The 24,286-nt window shown below is 31.4% G+C and overlaps 1 protein-coding gene across 1 annotated transcript; it reads right to left on the bottom strand.

Moving 5' to 3' along the window:
- Nucleotides 1–2,894: 2,894 nt before the first annotated feature.
- On the bottom strand, nucleotides 2,895–23,589 carry LOC146998544 (uncharacterized). The gene is made up of 5 exons (XM_085810213.1): nucleotides 23,432–23,589; nucleotides 21,386–21,528; nucleotides 21,133–21,285; nucleotides 13,996–14,310; nucleotides 2,895–2,957 (listed from the first exon to the last, which is right to left on the bottom strand). Exons 1-5 carry the CDS (start codon nucleotides 23,538–23,540, stop codon nucleotides 2,895–2,897), a joined length of 783 nt encoding a protein of 260 aa, XP_085666339.1. The 5' UTR covers nucleotides 23,541–23,589.
- Nucleotides 23,590–24,286: the final 697 nt, after the last annotated feature.

Here is a 24,286-nt window from a genome sequence, read left to right as displayed (position 1 = left end):
GACAGGCTCGTAGGCTTCTAGATATTTTAAAATTTTTATTTATTCGCATTGAGTTTTATTTAAAATTACTTTACATGCTTTCTCCACAATTTAGTTCTCTTCAGTGCTAATTATGTACTTCTGCTGGTTTATATTTTTATGGAAATTTGATTTACAGTTCTATTTTTGTGTATTGTTTTTTTATAGGGATTCTGTATATGGATACCCGTTCTATGTATGGATACTCCACTATAGTATAATGCTATTGGTTCTGTTTATGGGTTTTGGGCAGCGATTTTTCCAAGAGGTACCTTTATTGGTCTGTGGATTTTTGTGTAGTGGTTTTTACAGGATTTGGCATATGGGTGCCTGTATAGGTGTACATGCTTTTGTTTACTGGTTTTTACAAGGCATAGACCTACGGAATAGCCATTTCTTTTATGGAAATTTGGCCAATGGATATGCATATAAAGTTTTGATTTTTGGCTATGGGTTTTTACTGGGATTTTGTTTATGGTGCCTACAGTTCTACAGGTTTCTACAGAGATTTGGCCTACTCGTATCCGTACAGTCATACGGGTTTCTGTTTACAGGTTTTTTACGGGTATTTGGCCTACAGGTACCTATACAGCCGTGCAGGTTTCTTTCTATGGGTTTTTACGGGTATTCGGCCTATGGGTGTACGGGTTTCTTTTTATGGGTTTTTACGGGAATTTGGCCTACGGGTACCCGTACAATTGTATGGGTTTCTTTCTATGGGTTTTTACTGGGATTTGGCCTACGGGTACCCGTACAGTTGTACGGGTTTTTGTCTATGGGTTTTTACGGGGATTTGGCCTATGGGTACCCGTAGGCCAATTCCCCGTAAAAAAATTTTATGGGTTTCTACGGGGCATTTTTAGCAGGCTAGTTAACCCATTTGAGAGAATTCAAACCTAAATTGTATCACTAGTATTTTGTGGTCTTATCTATTTGAGAACCGAAACCGGTGGAATTCTTCTAAAGCAAGATTTTGGTTTATGTTTGCATATAGATATTGCTTATGCAGTACATCATTATCAGACATATAAAAATAGTGATATCAGTGAATGAAATTAAAAAAAAAAAATTTCCATTTTGCTACAAACTTTATACGCAGAAAACAAGAGAAACAATGCTTTGAATTTTGCTCATCAGAAAAAGCAATAAATAATACAGCACTTCTGATGAGTACAGTTAATTAGTGTGTATATATGTTTTAATCAGTGAGCTGTTCTAAAAGATTTTTCATGGAATGGTCAGACTTTCTTAATTTCTCAACCAGATTAGCAGCATTGTTCATCTGACATGAGACAAACTTAAATTAAGCTATACATAATTTTTAAAATGGGCCACATAAATTTCTATATAATGGCTAACATAAATTATATTTTATGTTAGCCATTATATAGAAAACTGGCTAAATAAACAGAAAATCTGTAAAACATACAGCCTCCTATTCCACAAACAAAAAAAAGGACAAATAATCTTAAAATGAACTCGATGATTGCAGACTACAGTAATAACAATTTATTCAAAATGAATGTAGATGCAATATTTTACTTTCAAATATGTCAAGAAACTTGTAGTGATCATCCAGCTAATTCAGTTTGCTTTTAAAAAAGTATGCATTGAAATAAAAATTGAAAGAAAAAGAACAAGAGCTCTTTATTATTAAAAACTGTTATGACCTAGAAGAAATCTAATCACATCCTTTCACATTACCCATCCATGCACACCAATCACATAATCATCCAGCTAGTTGGAGAAAAATAGTTTGAGGTGATGAATGTATTTTGCTTTCATTAATTCTCCTGATATGAAACTCAGCCAGATCAGATTCGTGAATTTAATTGTAAAATATGGGTATTCAGAAGAAACTGTCATTGGCGAAGGGCTTGGGCATATTGTAGATGACAGTAGGAATCTGCCCAGGAACTGGCCCATAGTTACAGATGGATAGAGGACTAATGTCAATTTAAAAAATATGTCTATTAATTAGTTAATTATGTGAGGATTGTTTGTTTCATTATGAAAAATGAGCACCATTTATGAACAACTTAAGATACTTAACAGTAATTTATCATCACACTTATCACAAAAAAGAAATGTATCTCTTTGAGTGTGCATAGAGTAGCCTTGGATATTCAAAAAAAAAAAAAAAAAAAAGGGCAAAGTATATTTCATTTAGTATTATAATATATTATTCTTTTTCTTATTTCTATGTTAAATGATAATTCTTAAACAGATAAGAATGTATGCATTTATAAAAACAGTCATCTCAATCTTCATAATAAATGACACCTAAAGGTTTTCTCAAAATTTAATACAGTTATTCCCATACATGTTGATTTGGCATTCATAGTTGTTATGGCCAAACTATTATAATGCAAACAGAAGAAAAAAATCAAAATACAAAATGCATTTTAAGTGAGAACAGGCCACATCATGCCAAAATAATTTTTACTAAAATTCCAATCATAAGCACAAATATACAAGCATAAAATTAAAATATATATATATATATTGTTCCGACATCAAATACAATACTGCTTAGTTTGCTTATAGTACTTAACATTTTATTCAGGGTTAAATTAAAACGTCAAAATTCTCAACATTAGAGATACAGAAAATATATTAAAAATGTATATGATATAGTGTCCAAACCCAGCATGCATAATTTATCAATTAAATTCGACTTCATTTATATGTATTTTTCAAATCATGAGAAACAGTTTTTGACTGATTTTTGTGATGAGACACTAGAAGATATTTTCCAAGAAGGGATGCTTTAAGGCAAACTGGCTTGCATTCATATTACACATGGAAAAATCAAGACAATGCCTATGCAGACAGTCCATTCACCAGGATTCTAGCTATTAGTTTTCAGCTTCTCATCAGCTTGTCCACTGGCACACAACAGCCTCTTGTAATACTTTATCTGCAGACATGAAATCCTTCTGTATTTATATGTAAAGAAAAAGTTATACATGCAATATTAATTACAAAACCCAATTTCCTATATGCCTACTGACAAATTATAAGTAATCCTCAACTCATGATGAGTATTGTTCCAATAGTCCCATCATAAACTTCAAGTCAAACTGAACTTCAAGTCAAAGCCATTCCCCAGGATTACATTCAGAACCTATACGATTCAATGCCACGATGTGTACAAGCTCTCGCTCAGCATGACAGAAACCCAAAGTACTGATTTTCCAATTTTCGGTTTTTTTGCTTTGTAAATGTGATCGTTTATTTGTATCACTATCGGTAATATGTGGAATAAATTTCATTCATTTCTGACAATTCCTCCATGGTGTTGTATTTTTCACAAACATTAGTGTGTCTACAGCTTCCAGTGCCTGTTCAGCATCCTCTCGTATGTTACTGAAGATAAATGACTAACTGAAGACAATTTTTAATCTCTATTGAAATGCCCGTAATGATTCGTTGCTAAGCACTTGTCACTCCTCATTCGCAGATGCCTCATTCTGCCTCTAGTCCATCATCAGAAAACTCCATCAACCTGCTCTGGAGGAAGCTCCATGTTTATAAAATCATTGCCGTCATATTCAAAGGCAGAATTACAGAGGATTCTGGGAATCCCATATTATCTTTAAATTCTTTCAAACGTTTTCTTGTACAATGCTTGTTGAAATTCTACTCAGTATCAACTGTAATCTCCAAATGGGGCTTTATGAATTTGTGTCAATCATCTAATGTCCCAATCACATTATCTTTCGACTACGCCGAACTAGATGATGAAAGGGACAATTCTCAGAACCCGCACATTTCCAAGAAACCCTACAAAGACAACGCCAAAGAATAATCGATTATCGCTCAGATTGGGATCACGTGATCCTTCAGAAGCAAAACTTTCGTCTGATTGATTGATTTCTACCCGGTACAGAGCTTCAGCTGAGACATTTTTGGTAAGGTTTGAAAAAATATCACATAGCCGCCACATTGTTTCCGTAGCTAGGCGGGATTCTTTTCTTCTAAGAATCCTCCCTTTTAAACCAGTGCTACCAAAATCTTGTTTCTCAAGAAAGTATCGTCTAGCAGGGACTGTTGCTAGAAGTAATAACTGCTTTAATCAACACTCACCAATAATATAGTAAAATCACAATGACCAAAATTAACCTCAATCCACTACGTCTAATCAGTTTTCAAAACACATGTTTCACTTTTGTGATAAGAGGAGAATGGAATGTGAAAATGAACATGACCTAAGCATAAGATCGTATAGGTAGTCTACCACTTTACGTTTTCTACAAACGACATTCAGTGGATGAGTTGAATGTTGCCTTTTTTTCCCTCCGAGATAGCTAGATCTGATGTTACTAGGCAGCTTAAAGTATGTGATAACCAAATGAGCACTACAGCATTTAATGGGTTAATATATGACATAATTACACAGATTGGAATTTGCTAGCAAGTTTGCCCTTGAAACAGAAAAGAAAATTAAAAATCCTGCTACAGAGGACATTCCAGCTGGCAACTTTACCAAATTTATATAATACCGTTACGAAATAATTTGATCCAATCTTGTGAAATGGTACAACTCTGATATACGCCCTAATTTCACCAAATGCGGCGATATGTGTTCTGCGCTGGTTTTTGGCGTGATTGCGTCTTCTATGGCAACCCTGTTGACGTTGAACAATCTTTCACTGGAGCTCGTTGATTTGCGTCTGTGTCTGAGAAGATGGAAGGGAAAGATAAAATGGTAGAAGTTGTTGAATTGAAGTTCGGCAAAAGGAAATATCATTGTGGCCATCCTATTGAGGAGTAGTCGGTATTTGGAGGTGTGGAAAGAGGGTCTGGGAGATTATTTTTAATGGCTGTGCATGATAGAAGTAGGGATTTGTGAACCATAGTATGAATTTTCTGGAGTGTGTCTGGCTGTCATGTAAATACGATAGTGATTACGTGGCGGCATGTTAAAGGCGGTATGAAATTGGTAATTCTGCTACTCGTAAGTGCATTTTATTTTATTCTTGTTCTTATTTTGTAGAATGTTATGTTCACTGGTTACTTAGTATGAATTTCTGTCGTTATTGTTGTTTTTTAAACAGAACACTGTGTACATGGTATTATTTCAAATTTATTGTTATTATGTTATTTTATTAAAGCGAGGCGTGCATAGATCGTAGATTCATTCCTTGCTTAAATTGTGCAATTCGTAGATTTTTTTTAAGTTTAAACAGGATGCTGTGTACATGGTATTCTTTGAAATTTATTGTTGTTATGTTAATTTATTAAAGCGAGGTGTGCGTAGTTCGTAGATTCGTTCGTTGCCTACATTGTGCCATTCGTAGATGTTTTTTTAAGTTAAAACATGTCGCTGTGTACGTGGATTCTTGCCAAATATTTTTGGTTAGAAACTTTTCGTTTTTGCTATCTAAATTTTTTGTTTTTGTTTCGGATTTTTAGCTTAAATCGAGTGTTCAAAACATAATTTTTGCATGTGCGAAAATTGCATTTTTGGAGACATTTTAGGCTTAAAGTTCGAAATATACACAAAAAATTTTGATAGTAATATGGCAGCGTGAAGTTTCTTGCCAAAAATGTTTGGCCACTTGAGGGTGCATATCAGAGTAGTTCCTGTGAAATTAACAAAATATATGGCATTACTGAACTATACAATCTTCTGATGCATATTTTAACTTTGAATGTCAAAACAGAATGAGCACGTTTTTTTTTTTTTTTTTTTTTTTTTTTTTTTTTTTTTTTTTTTTGCACTGCGGCTGATTCTTACCTTAAGTCATAAAGATGTGATCTCTTATTACGATGCATGTTGCTTTATCCAAGACCTGCCAATGATGGATTACTATATTCCCCTCATTTTCTACTTTTTTCAATACATTATTAGAACGAGCTTTCTTATAGTTTAAAATGGATTTGTTGATGTGGTAATCATTGTCTTACTTACAAAGACAAAATCCCATAAATACATACAAAGGTTATACTGAAACTTTCTTCTCTTTGTAATTTTTTACCTTAATGCCAACTTAACACAAGAACTGTTCAACCACAGTGAAGCAAACACGAACTGACATTCATTCTATAATTTCAGCTGCATACTCAACTTCTTGCCTACGACTCTGCAGTTGGGAGACAAATGATAATGTTAGGCATGTCTACATTGACTTACACACTACACCAACAATGTTGTGAATTACATGCATAACTATCTGTACTACCACACACATGCAATTACAAAAATGCAACTATTATATTTGACATGGCGTTGCGTCAAGAGAGGGCAAAATCTCTCGCCACACTATCTTATTTAAACTGAAAATAATCACAGCTGCAAATGGAATCCTGTTGTGTAACTTTTTCAGGAGGGAATTCAATGATCTCGTCTAACATTTCTCTATCTTCGGTCTATAAAAATTAGCAGTCTACGTATGAAGCAATAAAAAATGCAGCAATCATACAAAATCTATTAATTTGGATTAGTACTGACAGAACAAGCACATCACAGCGAAAGCCACTGTTTTTTTGCTGCAATTTTGTATATTCTTTACTTAATTTCACTACAAATAACAGAATTATTGATTGTAACTAGGTTTGTTTACAATAAAAGATATAACATTAGGTTTCTGGTTTTAATATTACACGCTCTGGCTTGGCTGAGGATACAAGGGGGATGTTTCTGGGTAAACATGCTCAATTAGAAGCATTATTAAAGGTGATATCTAATAATAAATGGTGCACGCTGAGCAGGATAGTTAACAGAATATTTTATTTATTTGCTCAGCCAGATAATTAACATTACTGTTCATTTGATACAACAGAAATCATACCAAAAATTGTGTATATTTGTTCAAGAGAGCACACAAATACAAAGATATATCACATTTCGCAGTATTTAATAAGAAAATTGGGTGCATACGTACATAAACGACACGAATTTTTTCCCTTTTCAACTGCACACAAAAACTGATTAAATTACATACAATTAATAACTAATTTTGTATTCAAAGTTAATTAAATATTTACGAAATCAAAAATAATTCTTACCTATACATTCAGAAATTCAGCAAAACGATTTATGGCGAATAATTGTCTTCTGTGCAAGAAAAAAAAAATAATATTGATTAAAATTAATTAAAAAGACAATTAAATTAAAAAAGACTATTTATTTAAGTGGAAAAAGCATTAGAATTTTAATTTATTTTAATTTCAACTTAAAATTTGGAACAATAGATATCACTCGCGTACTCACCACCACACCATACGACCACGTTCGAGAACAAAATGGCGCTCGATTCGCATGCCACATTGAAGGCATGTTCATGCGCAGATGGTCTCTGCGCAACTAGTCATACGTTTAGCATTTTTACCATGTTTGAGCTAGCCGTACGGTGTCGGACAGGTAGACACAGCCCAAAGCTATCAGCTATTCGTCAACGTCGTACGGCTAGCTCAAACATGGTAAAAATGCTAAACGTACGACTAGTTGCACAGAGACCATCTGCGCATGAACATGCCTTCAATGTGGCATGCGAATCGAGCGCCATTTTGTTCACGAACGTGGTCGCATGGTGTGGTGGTGAGTACGCGAGTGATATCTATTGTTCCAAATTTTAAGTTGAAATTAAAATAAATTAAAATTCTAATGCTTTTTCCACTTAAATAAATAGTCTTTTTTAATTTAATAGTCTTTTTAATTAATTTTAATCAATATTATATTTTTCTTGCACAGAAGACAATTATTCGCCATAAATCGTTTTGCTGAATTTCTGAATGTATAGGTAAGAATTATTTTTGATTTCGTAAATATTTAATTAACTTTGAATACAAAATTAGTTATTAATTGTATGTAATTTAATCAGTTTTTGTGTGCAGTTGAAAGGGGAAAAAATTCGTGTCGTTTATGTACGTATGCACCCAATTTTCTTATTAAATACTGCGAAATGTGATATATCTTTGTATCATACTTACAGGTTCGATAGGTCGCGTCGAGAAGAACAAGATTAGAACCATATAAGACATATAAATTTTTCATTTCTTCACTTTGATATACAAATAGCAGATTTAGTTTTGAATCTGTAAAGTCATTTGGCTCAGTACCATCATATGTATTTTCAGTACATGGTCTAAAAAAAACAGAACACTTGGAAGTATCCCAGCTATTTATTAACATTTCTGTATTTTCCTGCCCTGCTAAAAATGCCCCGTAAAAACCCATAAAATTTTTTTACGGGGAATTGGCCTACGGGTACCCGTACAGTTCTGCGGGTACCCGTAGGCCAAATCCCCGTAAAAACCCATAGACAGAAACCCATAAAACTGTACGGGTACCCGTAGGCCAAATCCCCGTAAAAACCCATAAAAAGAAACCCGTACGTTTGTACGGGTACCCGTAGGCCAAATTCCAGTAAAAACCCATAAAAAGAAGCCTGCACAGCTGTATAGGTACCTGTAGGCCAAAAACCCGTAAAAAAACCTGTAAACAGAAACCCGTACGACTGTACGGATACGAGTAGGCCAAATCTCTGTAGAAACCTGTAGAACTGTAGGCACTATAAACAAAATCCCAGTAAAAACCCATAGCCAAAAATCAAAACTTTATATGCATATCCATTGGCCAAATTTCCATTAAAAAAAATGGGATATTCCGTAGGTCTATGCCTTGTAAAAACCAGTAAACAAAAGCATGTACAGGCACCCATATACCAAATCCTGTAAAAACCACTACACAAAAATCCACAGACCAATAAAGGTACCTCTTGGAAAAATCGCTGCACAAAACCCATAAACAGAACCAATAGCATTATACTATAGTGGAGTATCCATATACAGAATCCCTATAAAAAACAATACACAAAAATAGAACTGTAAATCAAATTTCCATAAAAACATAAACCAGCAGAAGTACATAATTAGCACTGAACAGAACTAAATTGCGGAGAAAGCATGTAAAGTAATTTTAAATAAAACTCAATGCGAATAAATAAAAACTTTAAAATATCTAGAAGCCTACGAGCCTGTCCTTAATGCACGTCAATATCTATAAACATATTACAAAATTTTAAACTACCTTTATATAATTCTGAAAATAAAATGAATAGAAAGATAATAACCAAAGTCATGATTCACAACCATCGAATGATATATGTACATGTATATATGTAAGAAAAATAAGGAATATGCAAAAGATTAAATTAGCAGCGTAAAATTAATTTTCCTTCTCTATTCTAAAAACAGTTTCTTTCTGCACTGCATCATTTCGAGATTAATTCATGTCATATGACTCTTACATAATTTGATGTTGTAAAAGAAACTAAAACTCAAACAGCCAATTGTAATTTTATAGCAGTATTAACTATCAAATACAAGTAAAAATGCATCGAAAACCAAAATTAACTCAGTCTTAATTAAGATTTCACCCTTAACATAACGCATTTGCTTTTTACGCTTTGTATTAGCTGGATTGCAGTCTGTCTGCTCCGTTTCTTACTACACATTTATCAAAAAAGTTAATTTTTGGAATAGGCATAAATAATATGCCAACTTGTTTGTGGCTGCAAAATATTTGCTGAAAGAAAAGTTGAATTAAATCTACCTCAACTGCCCAATTTCTTATTCATTGTGGATTAGAGTTTCAACATCTCTAAGCCATCAAAATTCTTGCTGTTCATTACGGATTCAGCTGCTTGTATTCGACTACAGAATCCATTACATATATATATAATATCATTTCATTTGATGGTTGCGAATCATTACTTTGACTGTATATATATTATTCATTTCATTATAAATATATACATATAGTACTGTACGTCACTGCATATATTTGTATTTCAGTTCTTCAATTGGGAAATTAAACAATTGTATTTAATCACATCAGCTTGTTTAACAATTTGATACCTAATGAGAAATGTATTGCCAAAGGATGGTACTTTCTAGCATCTGCTTAAATTTTAAGTTACCTACAATGCACTAAACCAAATTAAAAAACAAAACTAGAAGAAACCCAAATTTTCAGGAAGAGAAACATTATTAACAAGCAAGCAAAAAGAATAAGGGACTTGCAAATTAGAAACTTAACATAGAGTTCAAATTTAGCATACTTGCTATCCCCTTAAAGCTCGCTTACCAATGATAGTAACACCCTGCAGCTTATTATGACATGCATACACATAGATGTTTTGCGTGGAAGAAAGGATGAATCCAAGAATATAATGTAGTGAAGAAATAATAATATACAAACACTGTGTCGACCCCTTATTACAATACTTTGAATGTTACCTGTATCTCTCAAAAAATAAATGAAACATGAAGATAACATATAATAAACTTAATAGTACCCAAAATACAATAAATTAAACTTAATAGTACCCAAAATACAATAAATTATATTGTAACAAAATGAATTTTAAAAAATTTACAAGTTTCAACAAATACCAATTCTTAACGCACAGTTCGGGAATTAAGAAAGTATCTCATAGCGTATAATGTTTTATTCCGTATCTCACTTTTAGTGCTATATAATCTTCCACAGATTTTATATAAATAAAATCTATAACATAATGGGTATTTATAGTATATGTAGTTCTTGATGTAAAAAAGATCAACTTTTGTACTGTAAAAATTCCATCTATGTGAATAAGTATGAATATACTCATATACACATAATTATACTAAATAACTAATTTAATGAAACTACATTCCTATAGAAAAATGGGGAAAGTGTAGAATCGCCCACTGCTTGGAGTGTTTTTAAGAATTGCACATACTCGGTATCCATGCACACATCCACATATTTTCACTTAAAAAAACATCCCAGAATTGCACAAAAATGCCATTGTGCACTCCTTTGACTTTATTCATGTACACATCGACCTATTTTCACTTAAAAAGTCAAAAGAAAATTGACAAAAATCCAATTCCTTTTACTTTTGTACAAAGTGCCAAATAAATAAGTGGGCGATTCTGCACTTTACCCGAAAAAATATATAAAAATACCATTTACCTATATATATTAATAATTTATTATTACACAAGGTTTTTCATATATCATCTCAAAGGAACATAAATTTAATTAAAGCGATGCATTATTGGAATAAATTTGAGTCAGTGTTTTAGGTGCAAGTTATTTAGATTTCTATTGTAGAAAGAATACTTGAAATAATATATAGAAATATTATTTTGAACCATAAAAATTCTCAATAGTAAAATGTAAAGTAGTGAAAAGGTAGCTATTGTTTTTGACAGTAGATTATATAATATAAAAATACCTCATGCTGAGCATTTTCTGAAATTACAATGCCAAATGAAATTGATATAGTGCAGTATTTAGCAATAACTTTTTGTAAACAAATGTAGCTATATTCGCTTAATTGTAATGACAGTAATTTTAACTGCATTTGTATAAGGCTATACAGAAGATTTATTTATATGGGTTTTTCATCCGCAGAGAACAACCGGATTCCCTGTGGAAGTGCTTCCGAAAAAAATGTTTAAATATTACTCTAACTATATTTGAAAGCAATGCTATAACAGCACCCTTATAAGACTCATGATCCGAAAAGCTTTGGTTTTAAATGTCTCGTAAAAACGTTCAATTACTTCTGCAAAATTCATACCCATGTAAAAACCCACGTAAATAATGACTACACCGAAGTCAATTCATTATACAGCAAAACGTTCCTAAAACAATCAACTCCACAATTCGAGATAATGCCAGTTTCCTGTAGCCTGACAAAACTATGAATGATTTTTAAGTCCTGTTATTTAATTATTGCCCTGACAAATGTGCCCATTATCAGAGGTGGTCATTTAAGAAAATAAACACTATATGAGGTTTCAACTTAATGTAATTTTTTTCAAATAAATAATTCACTTTTTATACTCCCAAGACTAGTACATTTAAAATTACATAAATCTTATTCACAAATCTATTTCTATTTCAAAAGCAATTTATGAAAAACACATTTGAAATTTTCTTCATCAAACTAATAATAATGAAAATTAAAGTATGCATAAAATGATTATATGTGTTTTAACAAAATAGCACAAAATATTTAATGTAAAAATGTGGTTCTAGACTCATACTTATAAAGAAAAATAGACCAAAAAGAAAAAACAATGTAAGCTACTATGATCATCTAAATTTTCACATAATTTTAGTAGTGGAAAAAAGATTCCTTAAGCTTGTATGTCTTGTCTACCCCATTCAGTAAGTAATAAACACGTTAAATATTTCAATGTTTATTTCATTAATAAAACTTACCTTTTTTGCTCGCGAAATATAATTAGTACATTTTTTAAAACATAAAAAAACATTCTTTTTGCTCGGCCACATCACATTAGTTGAAAAATTGAATCATGCAAGATCATTTTTAAGTAAGGTATGCTCAAATTTATTAGTACATAATATTCAAATGATAAAGCATCTACATGAACAAGCTTTAAAAAAGTATTTCTAAACTGTAATCAAAAAAATAAATTTTTCAAAATACAGTTTCAGTAGGATGCAAAAACTATATTTCTGCATCTGCACACTGAACCAAATTATCAAGTCTGAAATTATCACTTTTCAGTCTTTAAGCACATTGTTTTTCAGGTTAAAAGTAAAGATGGAAAATCAATTTCACGCACAGAATCTCCATTTCACAACTAGTCAGTTATCAGCAACATTCTCTCAAACATTAAACACGATTACACGTGCATGGCTTTAGTTGTATATTCATAGTCAGTGCTGGTATTTTATTATTTATTACTAATTTCTAAACAGTAAAACATAGTAAAATTTGTAATACAGTAAATCCTAGTAAATAATATATTGCATTACTACAACCACGAAGAAAATAACACCACCACCGCACAACAATAAATAGAGCGGCGCCATATTGCTTGTTTGGGAAACTTCTGAGAGTGGGGGAGGGAGGGCGAATTTTTTTTTTCACGTCAGCGTTAACAGGGAGAAAAGTTTTGCGATTCTGAATGAACTTGTTCGCGTTAAAGAGATGTTGGTTGATACCGGTGTTTATTTGTAATATCAGAAATGTAAGTGCTTATGTGTGTGTATTCAGAGAACCAACTCGTAGCAAAAACCACCTCCCTAAGACGACCGCCTCTGAAAGAGACCAGTATTTCTGAAAACATAAGTATACTTTGGTATTGAATATTCCCTCTGTAAGGCGACCATTCACAAAGAAAATTCTGCAAGAGTGTCTGGTCGCCTTAGAGAGATTCATTCCGTAGATGCAATCTCCCTAAGACGCCCACCTCTAAAAGATAAACGTATCTCTGAGAACGTGAGTATCTATTGGTATTGAGCATCACCTCTCTAAGGCGACCACTTGCAAAGATGACTTTTTATTTGCGACTGGTCGCCTTGGAGAGACCTTGTTGTGTGTGGTGTATATGATTACTGCTATTGTTTCCGAAAAAAAATTTTAATCAAATAAATAAGCATATTTAGTAAAAACCCTCTCTAAAACGACCACCTGCGTTTCCAGGTTACTCTGGTGGTCTTAAAGAGATCATATTTTCATTCTGTTAATTTTATTGTTTACAAGTATATTAACGTCAGATAAAAAAATAGCATAAACCCATATAAACCAACAGAAGATTTATTATTATATTGATACCAGTAAGAAAACCAGTAAAAGTCAATATAAACCTATACAAACCAGTACAAAGTTCTGCCATTGAATGTTGGTTGTATGGGTGTCAATTGATATCAGTAAGAAAAACCCACAGAGATCAATAGAAACCAGTAAAAGTCAAGAGACCATCAAAAATTCTATAGGTACCAGTAGAAAGTTTTACTGGTTTCTATGGGTCATTTTGAAACCAGTAAAAAAAACCCACAAAGACCAACAGAAACCAGTAAAAGTCAATAAAAACCCATAAAATCTTATGGGTACCCATAAAAAGTTTTACTGGTTTCTATGGGGCATTTTTAGTAGGGTGGTCAATTTTACTAGTTCTAATATCGGATTTTGCTTGGCTTATTATTTTCCTTATTGCCTCCATTTCTGGATAAAATCGTCTGCGCGTTTTATCAGTTTCTCCCAATTCAGTTGAAACGTATACTTCTAATAGCTCTGCAATTACAGTGGCATTGCATTTTCCATTCTTAACTTTAGAAGCTATGAAATGCCGCACTCTAGCATCTATAGGTTCTATTACTGCAGCCATGTTACCCATTAGATGATTTTGATGATCTTGGCTATTAGGTAAATTAAACATGAAAACTTCTTCAGCAGCAATACTATCTTTATTGGCTAGTTTTTCCTTAATTTTCCGAGATATCATAAACTTTCTTTTTCGGGTTGGCACTACCTGTAATTTAAACATATTTATCACAGTGAAATTTAGAAATTCCAGCACAGTCATCTAAAACTAATTATTGATAAAGGTTCAATTTTTAAAACTTTCTGTTCATAGCAAATTATTCAAAAAAAAAAAAAAAAAAAAAAAAAAAAAAAAAAAAAGAGAGAGAGAGAGGAGTCATTTCTTTCCTTTAAAAAAAGCTGTAAAAAGGATCTTCCATTTTTATAACAATAGATCAAATTACTTCTTCAAAGAAACATAACCAATAAAACTTCACTTTGAACAACTTATTTCTATTTGTAGCAAATTGGTTAGAATATAATTAGCATAAAAAGCCTTTATTTCTGGCCTGAAAACATCATTTTATTTGCATGTCAATTACTGAATTATTTATTTAGGAAAATATTACTGTTAAAAACCCTCTTTTGGCCAAAAAAAAAAAAAAACTATTTAGAAAAATATGTTGAATAAAGAGACACAAAAAATCATTTCTTTTTTACATTGTGACTCTAAAAATACCCTACTAAAAATGCTCCATAGAAACCAGTAAAACTTTTTATGGGTACCCATAAGATTTTATGGGTTTCTATTGACTTTTACTGGTTTCTGTTGGTCTCTGTGGGTTTTTTTTACTGGTTTCAAATTGACCCATAGAAACCAGTAAAACTTTCTACTGGTACCTATAGAATTTTTGATGGTCTCTATTGACTTTTACTGGTTTCCATCGATCTCTGTGGGTTTTTCTTACTGGTATCAATTGACACCCATACACCCAACATTCAATGGCATTACTTTGTACTGGTTTGTATAGGTTTATATTTACTTTTACTGGTTTTCTTACTGGTATCAATATAATAATAAATCTTCTGTTGGTTTATATGGGTTTGTGCTATTTTTTTATCTGACGTTAATATATTTCTTGTAAACAATAAAATTAACAGAATGAAAATATGATCTCTTTAAGATCACCAGAGTAACCTGGAAACGCAGGTGGTCGTTTTAGAGAAGGTAACCTGGAAACGCAGGTGGTCGTTTTAGAGAAGGTATTTACTAAATATGCTATAATAAAATTTATTTATTTGATTTAAATTTTTTTTTCGGAAACAATAACAGTAATCATATACACCACACAAAACGAGGTCTCTCCAAGGCGACCAGACGCAAATAAAAATTCATCTTTGTAAATGGTCGCCTTAGAGAGGTAATGCTCAATACCAATAGATACTCACGTTCTCAGAGATACGTTTATCTTTTAGAGGTGGTCGTCTTAGGGAGATTGCATCTACGGAATGAATCTCTCTAAGGCGACCAGACACACTTGCAGAATTTTCTTTGTGAATGGTCGCTTTACAGAGGGAATATTCAATACCAAAGTATACTTATGTTTTCAGAAATACTGGTTTCTTTCAGAGGCGGTTGTCTCAGGGAGGTGGTTTTTGCTACTAGTTGGTTCTCTGAATACACACACATAAGCACTTACATTTCTGATATTACAAATAAACACCGATATCAACCATCATCTCTTTAACGCGAACAAGTTCATTCACAATTGCAAAACTTTTCTCCCTGTTAATGCTGACGGGAAAAAAAAAAAATTCCCCCTTCCTCCCCCACTCTCAGAAGTTTCCCAAACAAGCAATATGGCACCGCTCTAGTTATTGTTGTGTGATGGTGGTGTTATTTTCTTCGTAGTTGTAGTAATGCAGTATATTATTTATTAGGATTTACTGTATTACAAATTTTACTGTTTTACTGTTTAGAAATTAGTAATAAATAATAAAATACCAGAACTGACTATGAATATACCACTAAAGCCATGCACATGTAATCGTGTCTAATGTTTGAGAGAACGTTGCTGATAACTGACTAGTTGTGAAATGGAGTTTCTGAGAGTGAAATTGATTTTCCATCTTTACTTTTATCCTGAAAAACAATGTGCTTAAAGACTGAAAAGTGATAATTTCAGGCTTGATAATTTGTTTCAGTGTGTAGATGCAGAAATGTAGTTTTTGCATTCTACTGAAACTGTATTTTGGAAAATTTATTTTTTTTTATTACAGTTTAGAAATACTTTTTTAAAGCTTGTTCATGTAGATGCTTTATCATTTGAATATTATGTACTAATAAATTTGAGCATACCTTACTTAAAAATGATCTTGCATGATTCAATTTTTCAACTAATGTGATGTGGCCGAGCAAAAAGAATGTTTTTTTATGTTTTAAAAAATGTACTAATTATATTTCGCGAGCAAAAAAGGTAAGTTTTATTAATGAAATAAACATTGAAGTATTTAATGTGTTTATTATTGAATGGGGTAGACAAGACATACAAGCTTAAGGAATCTTTATTCCACTACTAAAATTATGTGAAAATTTAGATGATCACAGTAGCTTACATTGTTTTTCCTTTTTGATCTATTTTTCTTTACAAGTATGAGACTAGAACCACATTTTTACATTAAATATTTTGTGCTATTTTGTTAAAACACATATAATCATTTTTATGCATACTTTAATTTTCATTATTATTAGTTTGATGAAGAAAATTTCAAATGTGTTTTTCATAAATTGCTTTTGAAATAAAAATAGATTTGTGAATAAGATTTATGTAATATTAAATGTACTAGTCTTGGGAGTATAAAAAGTGAATTATTTATTTGAAAAAAATTACATTAAGTTGAAACCTCATATAGTGGTTATTTTCTTAAATGACCACCTCTGATAATGGCACATTTGTCAGGACAATAATTAAATAACAGGACTTAAAAATCATTCATAGTTTTGTCAGGCTACAGGAAACTGGCATTATCTCGAATTGTGGAGTTGATTGTTTTAGGAACGTTTTGCTGTATAATCAATTGACTTCGGTGTAGTAATTTTTACGTGGGTATGAATTTTGCAGAAGTAATTGAAAGTTTTTACGAGACATTTAAAACCAAAGCTCTTCGGATCATGAGTCTTATAAGGGCACTGTTATAGTATTGCTTTCAAATATAGTTAGAGTAATATTTAAACATTATTTTCGGAAGCACTTCCACATGGAATCCGGTTGTTCTCTGCGGATGAAAACCCATATAAATAAATCTTCTGTACAGCCTTATACAAATGCAGTTAAAATTACTGTCATTACAATTAAGCGAATATAGCCACATTTGTTTACAAAAAGTTATTATTGCTAAATACTGCACTATATCAATTTCATTTAGCATTGTAATTTCAGAAAATGCTCGGCATGAGGTATTTTTATATTATATAATCTACTGTCAAAAACAATAGCTACCTTTTCAGTACTTTAAATTTTACTATTGAGAATTTTTATGGTTCAAAATAATATTTCTATACATTATTTCAAGTATTCTTTCTACAATAGAAATCTAAATAACTTGCATGTAAAACACTGACTCAAATTTTATTTTAATAATGCATCGCTTTAATTAAATTTATGTTCCTTTGAGATGATATATGAAAAACCTTGTGTAATAATAAATTATTAATATATATAGGTAAATGGTATTTTTATATATTTTTTCGGGAAAAGTGCAGTATCGCCCACTTATTTATTTGGCACTTTGTACAAAAGTAAAAGGAATTGGATTTTTGTCGATTTTCTTTTGACTTTTTAAGTGAAAATAGGTTGATGTGTACATGAATAAAGTCAAAGGAGTGCACAATGGCATTTTTGTGCAATTCTGAGATGTTTTTTTAAGTGAAAATAGGTCGATGTGTACATGGATACCGAGTATGTGTAATTCTTAAAAACACGCCAAGCAGTGGGCGATTCTACACTTTCCCCATTTTTCTATAGGAATTTAGTTTCATTAAATTAGTTATTTAGTATAATTATGTGTATATGAGTATATTCATACTTATTCACATAGATGGAATTTTTACAGTACAAAAGTTGATCTTTTTTACATCAAGAACATATACTATAAATACCCATTATGTTATAGATTTACTATATATACTATAAATACCCATGAGTATATATGTATATGATATGTATATGAGTATATTCATACTTATTCACATAGATGGAATTTTTACAGTACAAAAGTTGATCTTTTTTACATCAAGAACATATACTATAAATACCCATTATGTTATAGATTTACTACATATACTATAAATACCCATTATGTTATAGATTTTATTTATATAAAATCTGTGGAAGATTATATAGCACTAAAAGTGAGGTACGGAATAAAACATTATACGCTATGAGATATTTTCTTAATTCCTGAACTATGTGTTGAGAATTGGTATTTGTTGAAACTTGTAAATTTTTTTAAATTCATTTTGTTACAATATAATTTATTGTATTTTGGGTACTATTAAGTTTATTATATGTTATCTTCATGTTTCATTTATCTTTTGAGAGATACAGGTAACATTCAAGGTATTGTAATAAGGGGTCGACACAGCGTTTGTATATTATTATTTCTTCACTACATTATATTCTTGAATTCATCCTTTCTTCCATGCAAAACATCTATGTGTATGCATGTTATAATAAGCTGCAGGGTGTTACTATCATTGGTAAGCGAGCTTTAAGGGGATAGCAAGTATGCTAAATTTGAACTCTATGTTAAGTTTCTAATTTGCAAGTCCCGTATTCTTTTTGCTTGCTTGTTAATAATGTTTCTCTTCCTGAAAATTTGGGTTTCTTCTAGTTTTGTTTTTTAATTTGGTTTAGTGCATTGTAGGTAACTTAAAATTTAAGCAGATGCTAGAAAGTACCATCCTTTGGCAATACATTTCTCATTAGGTATCGAATTGTTAAACAAGCTGATGTGATTAAATACAATTGTTTAATTTCCCAATTAAAGAACTGAAATACAAATATATGCAGTGAGGTACAGTACTATATGTATATATTTATAATGAAATCAATAATATATATACAGTCAAAGTAATGATTCGCAACCATCAAATGAAATGATATTATATATATATGTAATAGATTCTGTAGTCGAATACAAGCAGCTGAATCCGTAATGAACAGCAAGAATTTTGATGGTTTAGAGATGTGGAAACTCCAATCCACAATGAATAAGAAATTTGGCAGTCGAGGTAGATTTAATTCAACTTTTCTTTCAGCAAATATGTTGCAGCCACAAACAAGTTGGCACATTATTTATGCCTATTCCAAAAATTAACTTTTTTGATAAATGTGTAGTAAGAAACAAGGAGCAGACAGACTGCAATCCAGCTAATACAAAGCATAAAAAGCAAATGTGTTATGTTAAGGGTGAAATCTTAATTCAGACCGAGTTAATTTTGGTTCTCGATACATTTTTACTCGTCTTTGATAGTTAATACTGCTGTAAAATTACTATTGGCTGTTTGAGTTTTAGTTTCTTTTACAACATCAAGTTATGTAAGAGTCATATGACATGAATTAATCTCCAAATGATGCAGTGCAGAAAGATTACTGTTTTTAGAATAGAGAAGGAAAATTAATTTTACGCTGCTAATTTAATCTTTTGCATATTCCTTATTTTTCTTACATATGTATATGTACATTTATCATTCGATGGTTGTGAATCATGACTTTGGTTATTATCTTTCTATTCATTTTATTTTCAGAATTATATAAAGGTAGTTTAAAATTTTGTAAAGAGAATTTATACAAATATTTTGTAATATGTTTATAGATATTGACGCGCATTAAGAAGGACGGGCTCGTAGGCTTCTAGATATTTTAAAATTTTTATTTATTCGCATTGAGTTTTATTTAAAATTACTTTACATGCTTTCTCCGCAATTTAGTTCTGTACATTTCATCAGTGTTAATTATGTACTTCTGCTGGTTTATGTTTTTATGGAAATTTGATTGACAGTTCTATTTTTGTGTATTGTTTTTTATAGGGATTCTGTATATGGATACCCATTCTATGCACGATTCTATGTATGGATACTCCACTATGGTATAATGCTATTGGTTCTGTTTATGGGTTTTGTGCAGCGATTTTTCCAAGAGGTACCTTTATTGGTCTGTGGATTTTTGTGTAGTGGTTTTTACAGGATTTGGCGTATGGGTGCCTGTATAGGTGTACATGCTTTTGTTTACTGGTTTTTACAAAGCATTACCCTATGGAATATCAATTTTTTTTAATGGAAATTTGGCCAATGGATATGCATATAAAGTTTTGATTTTTGGCTATGGGTTTTTACTGGGATTTTGTTTATAGTGCCTACAGTTCTACAGAGATTTGGCCTACTCATAACCGTACGGTCGTATGGGTTTCCGTTTACAGGTTTTTTACGGGTATTTCGCCTACAGGTACCTATACAGCCGTGCAGGTTTCTTTCTATGGGTTTTTACGGGTATACGGCCTATGGGTACCCGTACAATCGTACGGGTTTCTTTTTATGGGAATTTGGCCTACGGGTACCCGTACAAACGTACGGGTTTCTTTCTATGGGTTTTTACGGAGATTTGGCCTACGTGTACCCGTACGACCATACAGGTTTCTTTCTATGGGTTTTTACGGGGATTTGGCCTACGGGTACCCGTACAACCATACGGGTTTCTTTCTATGGGTTTTTACGGGGATTTGGCCTACGGGTACCCGTACAGTTGTACGGGTTTCTGTCTGTGGGTTTTTACGGGGATTTGGCCTACGGGTACCCACAGAGCTGTATGGGTACCCGTAGGCCAATTCCCCGTAAAAAAATTTTATGGGTTTCTACGGGGCATTTTTAGCAGGGTACCTTTTGTTTTTATGTCAAAAAGTATGTATACTTTATCATAAAATACCTTCAATACATCTTGCTCATACCTGACAGAATTATATTTTTTCCTTAAAAAAAATTCTCTAAAATTACTAAGACCATCTTAGAACAAAAAGTTAAATAAACTTCTACCTTGAACTGAGGCATCCTGTACATTCGGGTAACATTAATTACAGCTGGACAATTAACTTTTATAGTTGTCTGGTTCTTGGAATATGCTTTACCAAAAGCATGATCAGTTTGACACTAAAAGAAAAAAAAAAACAAAAAAAAACACACATATATATATATAATACAAGAGGTGATATTTTTGTATAAATTTTTAAATATAACAATGTTATTTTACCTTTTCATTTTTTTCTTTAGCATAATTTTCCTTTTGACGTTTATTCAGATCTTTTCCTTGATGGCAAACATAGGTTTTTCGCCCAAAGTGGAAATAGGGAATATCATCTAACCAGTTTAATCGTAAATCTGGAGTTAGTTCAACTGGAAAGAAAATTTTGATTTAGATCACAATCTGATAAGCTTGGATTTTTAAAAGAAAGAAATTACAGATCTCTATAAACATATTATACATTTAACATTATACTTTGATTTTTAAAAGAAAGAAATTACAGATCTCTATAAACATATTATACATTTAACTGTCTCTATATATACTACATACTGTAGACACTGCTTAATGTATTGCAGCTGATGTCGTGTATATTGCTATTGAATTTCTAAGTTCTGCTCTTTCATATATGGAAACATAAAAAATGCATCATTTGCTGTAATTTTATTTGCTCAATTTGGTTAATATAATCAAAATATTATACAATAAATTTCTTAAATTGAAGAACGAAAGTGATTTTAATCAAGCATTTAGAAAAAAGCGCAAAACAATAAAATAAAAAAAAAAACTTAATTTCATACGAATTTTCAATAGCTATTGATTTGGAAGGGCTTCAGCACAGTTCCCTCTTCTTCAAAAGGGAGGTAAAAATTCCTGAAAACATCTTTGCCAAAATACACTTGCGTTTTTGCCCAATTTCAGATTTTACATTGGCAAAATCTCTTTAAACAAGGATGCCCTCCAAGTATTAAGATTATAGGTATAGAATTGGTCCAATAAATTTCAGAAACATTATGGACTACTCAAATGAACTTTTGCAATGAAGACTGTAAACAATTGATAAACAAACTTTTATTTTTCCTAATTAAAATGTTAAGAAAGTGGCTAGTTATATTTATAGTTAATTAAATTCCTATTTTAAAAGATACTTTTCTCATCATCTTATATTATCAAAAATGGGCAAATGTAATCACATTAAGCAGCACCTACTGCAAACATAGAGATATTAAAAGCATTAAACTATTATGTAAAAAAATTGTCATTTTGTCTCATATTAAAATTATATATGCTAGGTAAAGTATAGAATGAGCTAGCTGCCTTACGCAAAAGGGATGCCTTTGAGAAGGTCTAATGGGAAACTGTCTTGTATTCACTTATATATAAGGAGAACAGGAAAATTCCCATGCAGCTAATCCATTCAACAGTATTTGTACCTTGATCAAACATCCAGTATTCAGCTATCTTATCTGCTAGTCCATTGGTGCTAAGAGTTAAAATAGACAGTAATGTGATTTTACACACAAGATAAGTAGCATTCATTGACTAAAGAAATATATATATCACATCACTAAAGAAATATATATACATTTCAGAAAACTTTCCTGTTTTCTAAAATTCAATATCTTTATTATTATAACTTCCTGATATTTCAATGCATTATAATTTTATGGTGAACTATTACCTGAAAATAAAACAGAATATTTTTTGAATTGGTAGTGTTTATTATAAGGTTATTTTGAAACATGTTGTTAATGATAAAACTAAAGAATGGATTTTCTTTATAGACTATAAAATGATTATATTTCAAATCAACAGACTGCATTCATACACTAAAATAGGATGAAAAATATAGTAGTCATCGAGACAATTGTCGAGTTTCTCAAGAAACAACAATAAAAATTTTCAAATCTAACACGGTATATCTTGTTTAATGTTTAATATAGTACGGAATGTTTCGTGAAGCATCAGCTATTAAAAAAAAAAAAAAAAAAAAAAAAAAAACATGCAATACCTGACAATGAAACCAAATAAAAATCAAACATAACGCTATTACACGTTATGCAACAAAATTAATGAATATGAACGTCTATAAACCCTTTTTTTAACTTGAACCGAATCTCGCAACATCAACTAGAACTTACGCAATAAAATTAATACAAATTAGTGCTCATAAGTTCTTTGGAACAAAATGGCCAAATATCAACTAAACAACCAAAAAGCATTTACATTCTAGAGGATTTTTATTTACTCATTACATCTTCAAAAATTACTTACTCTCTTTATCGAATGACTTTCCATAGTAGTAAACATATTTTGTTACAGTTTCTACTTCGTGTCTGCGAAGTATTTCCTTAAATTCGCTCCAAGATTTCGAAAAATTCATTTTGCCTCTAAACACAAAGGTTCATACACGAGACGGACTTTGAAACTCGTAATCGATAAACCGGCCATTTTCCTATCGTTGAGGATGTGTCTACGAAAGTGTCTACCCGTACGACGTCGGACGGCTAGCTCAAACATGGTAAAAATGCTAAACGTACGGCTGGTTGCGCAGAGACCATCTGCGCATGAACATGCCTCCAATGTGCCATGCGAATCGAGCGCCATTTTGTTCTCGAACGTGGTGGGATGGTGTAGTGGTGAGTATACGAGTGATATCTATTGTTCCAAATTTTAAGTTGAAATTCAAATAAATTAAAATTCTAATGCTTTTTCCACTTAAATGAATAGTCTTTTTTAATTTAATTGTCTTTTTTATTAATTTTAATCATTATTTTTTTTCTTGCACAGACCGCAATTATAGGCATAATTCGTTTTCTGCTGAATTTATAGGTAAGAATTATTTTTGAGTTTGTAAATATTTAATTAACTTTGAATACAAAATTATTTATGAATTGTATATAGTTTATTGGTTTGTGTGTGCAGTTAAAAGGAAGAAAAAAAATTCGTGCCATTTATGTACTTATTCACCCATTTTTCTTATTAAATACTGCGAAATGTAATATATTCTTGTATTTCTGTGTTCTTTTGAACAAATCTACTCATTTTTTCATGTTCTCTTTGATGTCGTATTAAAAGTAATGTTAAATATCTGGCTGAGCAAATATTTTGGTTATCTGCGCTCAACTT

Source organism: Stegodyphus dumicola, chromosome 2 (genome assembly GCF_044657685.1).
Source record: "Stegodyphus dumicola isolate Sdum_Otavi_A_Nest chromosome 2, ASM4465768v1".
Classification (NCBI taxonomy): domain Eukaryota; kingdom Metazoa; phylum Arthropoda; class Arachnida; order Araneae; family Eresidae; genus Stegodyphus; species Stegodyphus dumicola.
Note: the sequence above shows the minus strand (reverse complement) of the source record. Positions and strands in the feature narration are given on the sequence as shown.

What these genes read in the sequence shown, in the direction of transcription:
- LOC146998544 (XM_085810213.1), bottom strand. Translation starts at nt 23,540, where the DNA reads ATGAATTTTTCGAAATCTTGGAGCGAATTTAAGGAAATACTTCGCAGA. An exon ending in TTTGTTCTAAGATGGTCTTA is followed by an intron (nt 14,311 to 21,132) that starts GTAATTTTAGAG and finishes TTTAAATTACAG; the next exon opens with GTAGTGCCAACCCGAAAAAG. An exon ending in GATTTTATCCAGAAATGGAG is followed by an intron (nt 2,958 to 13,995) that starts GCAATAAGGAAA and finishes ATATAAATACAG; the next exon opens with AAGGATTTCATGTCTGCAGA.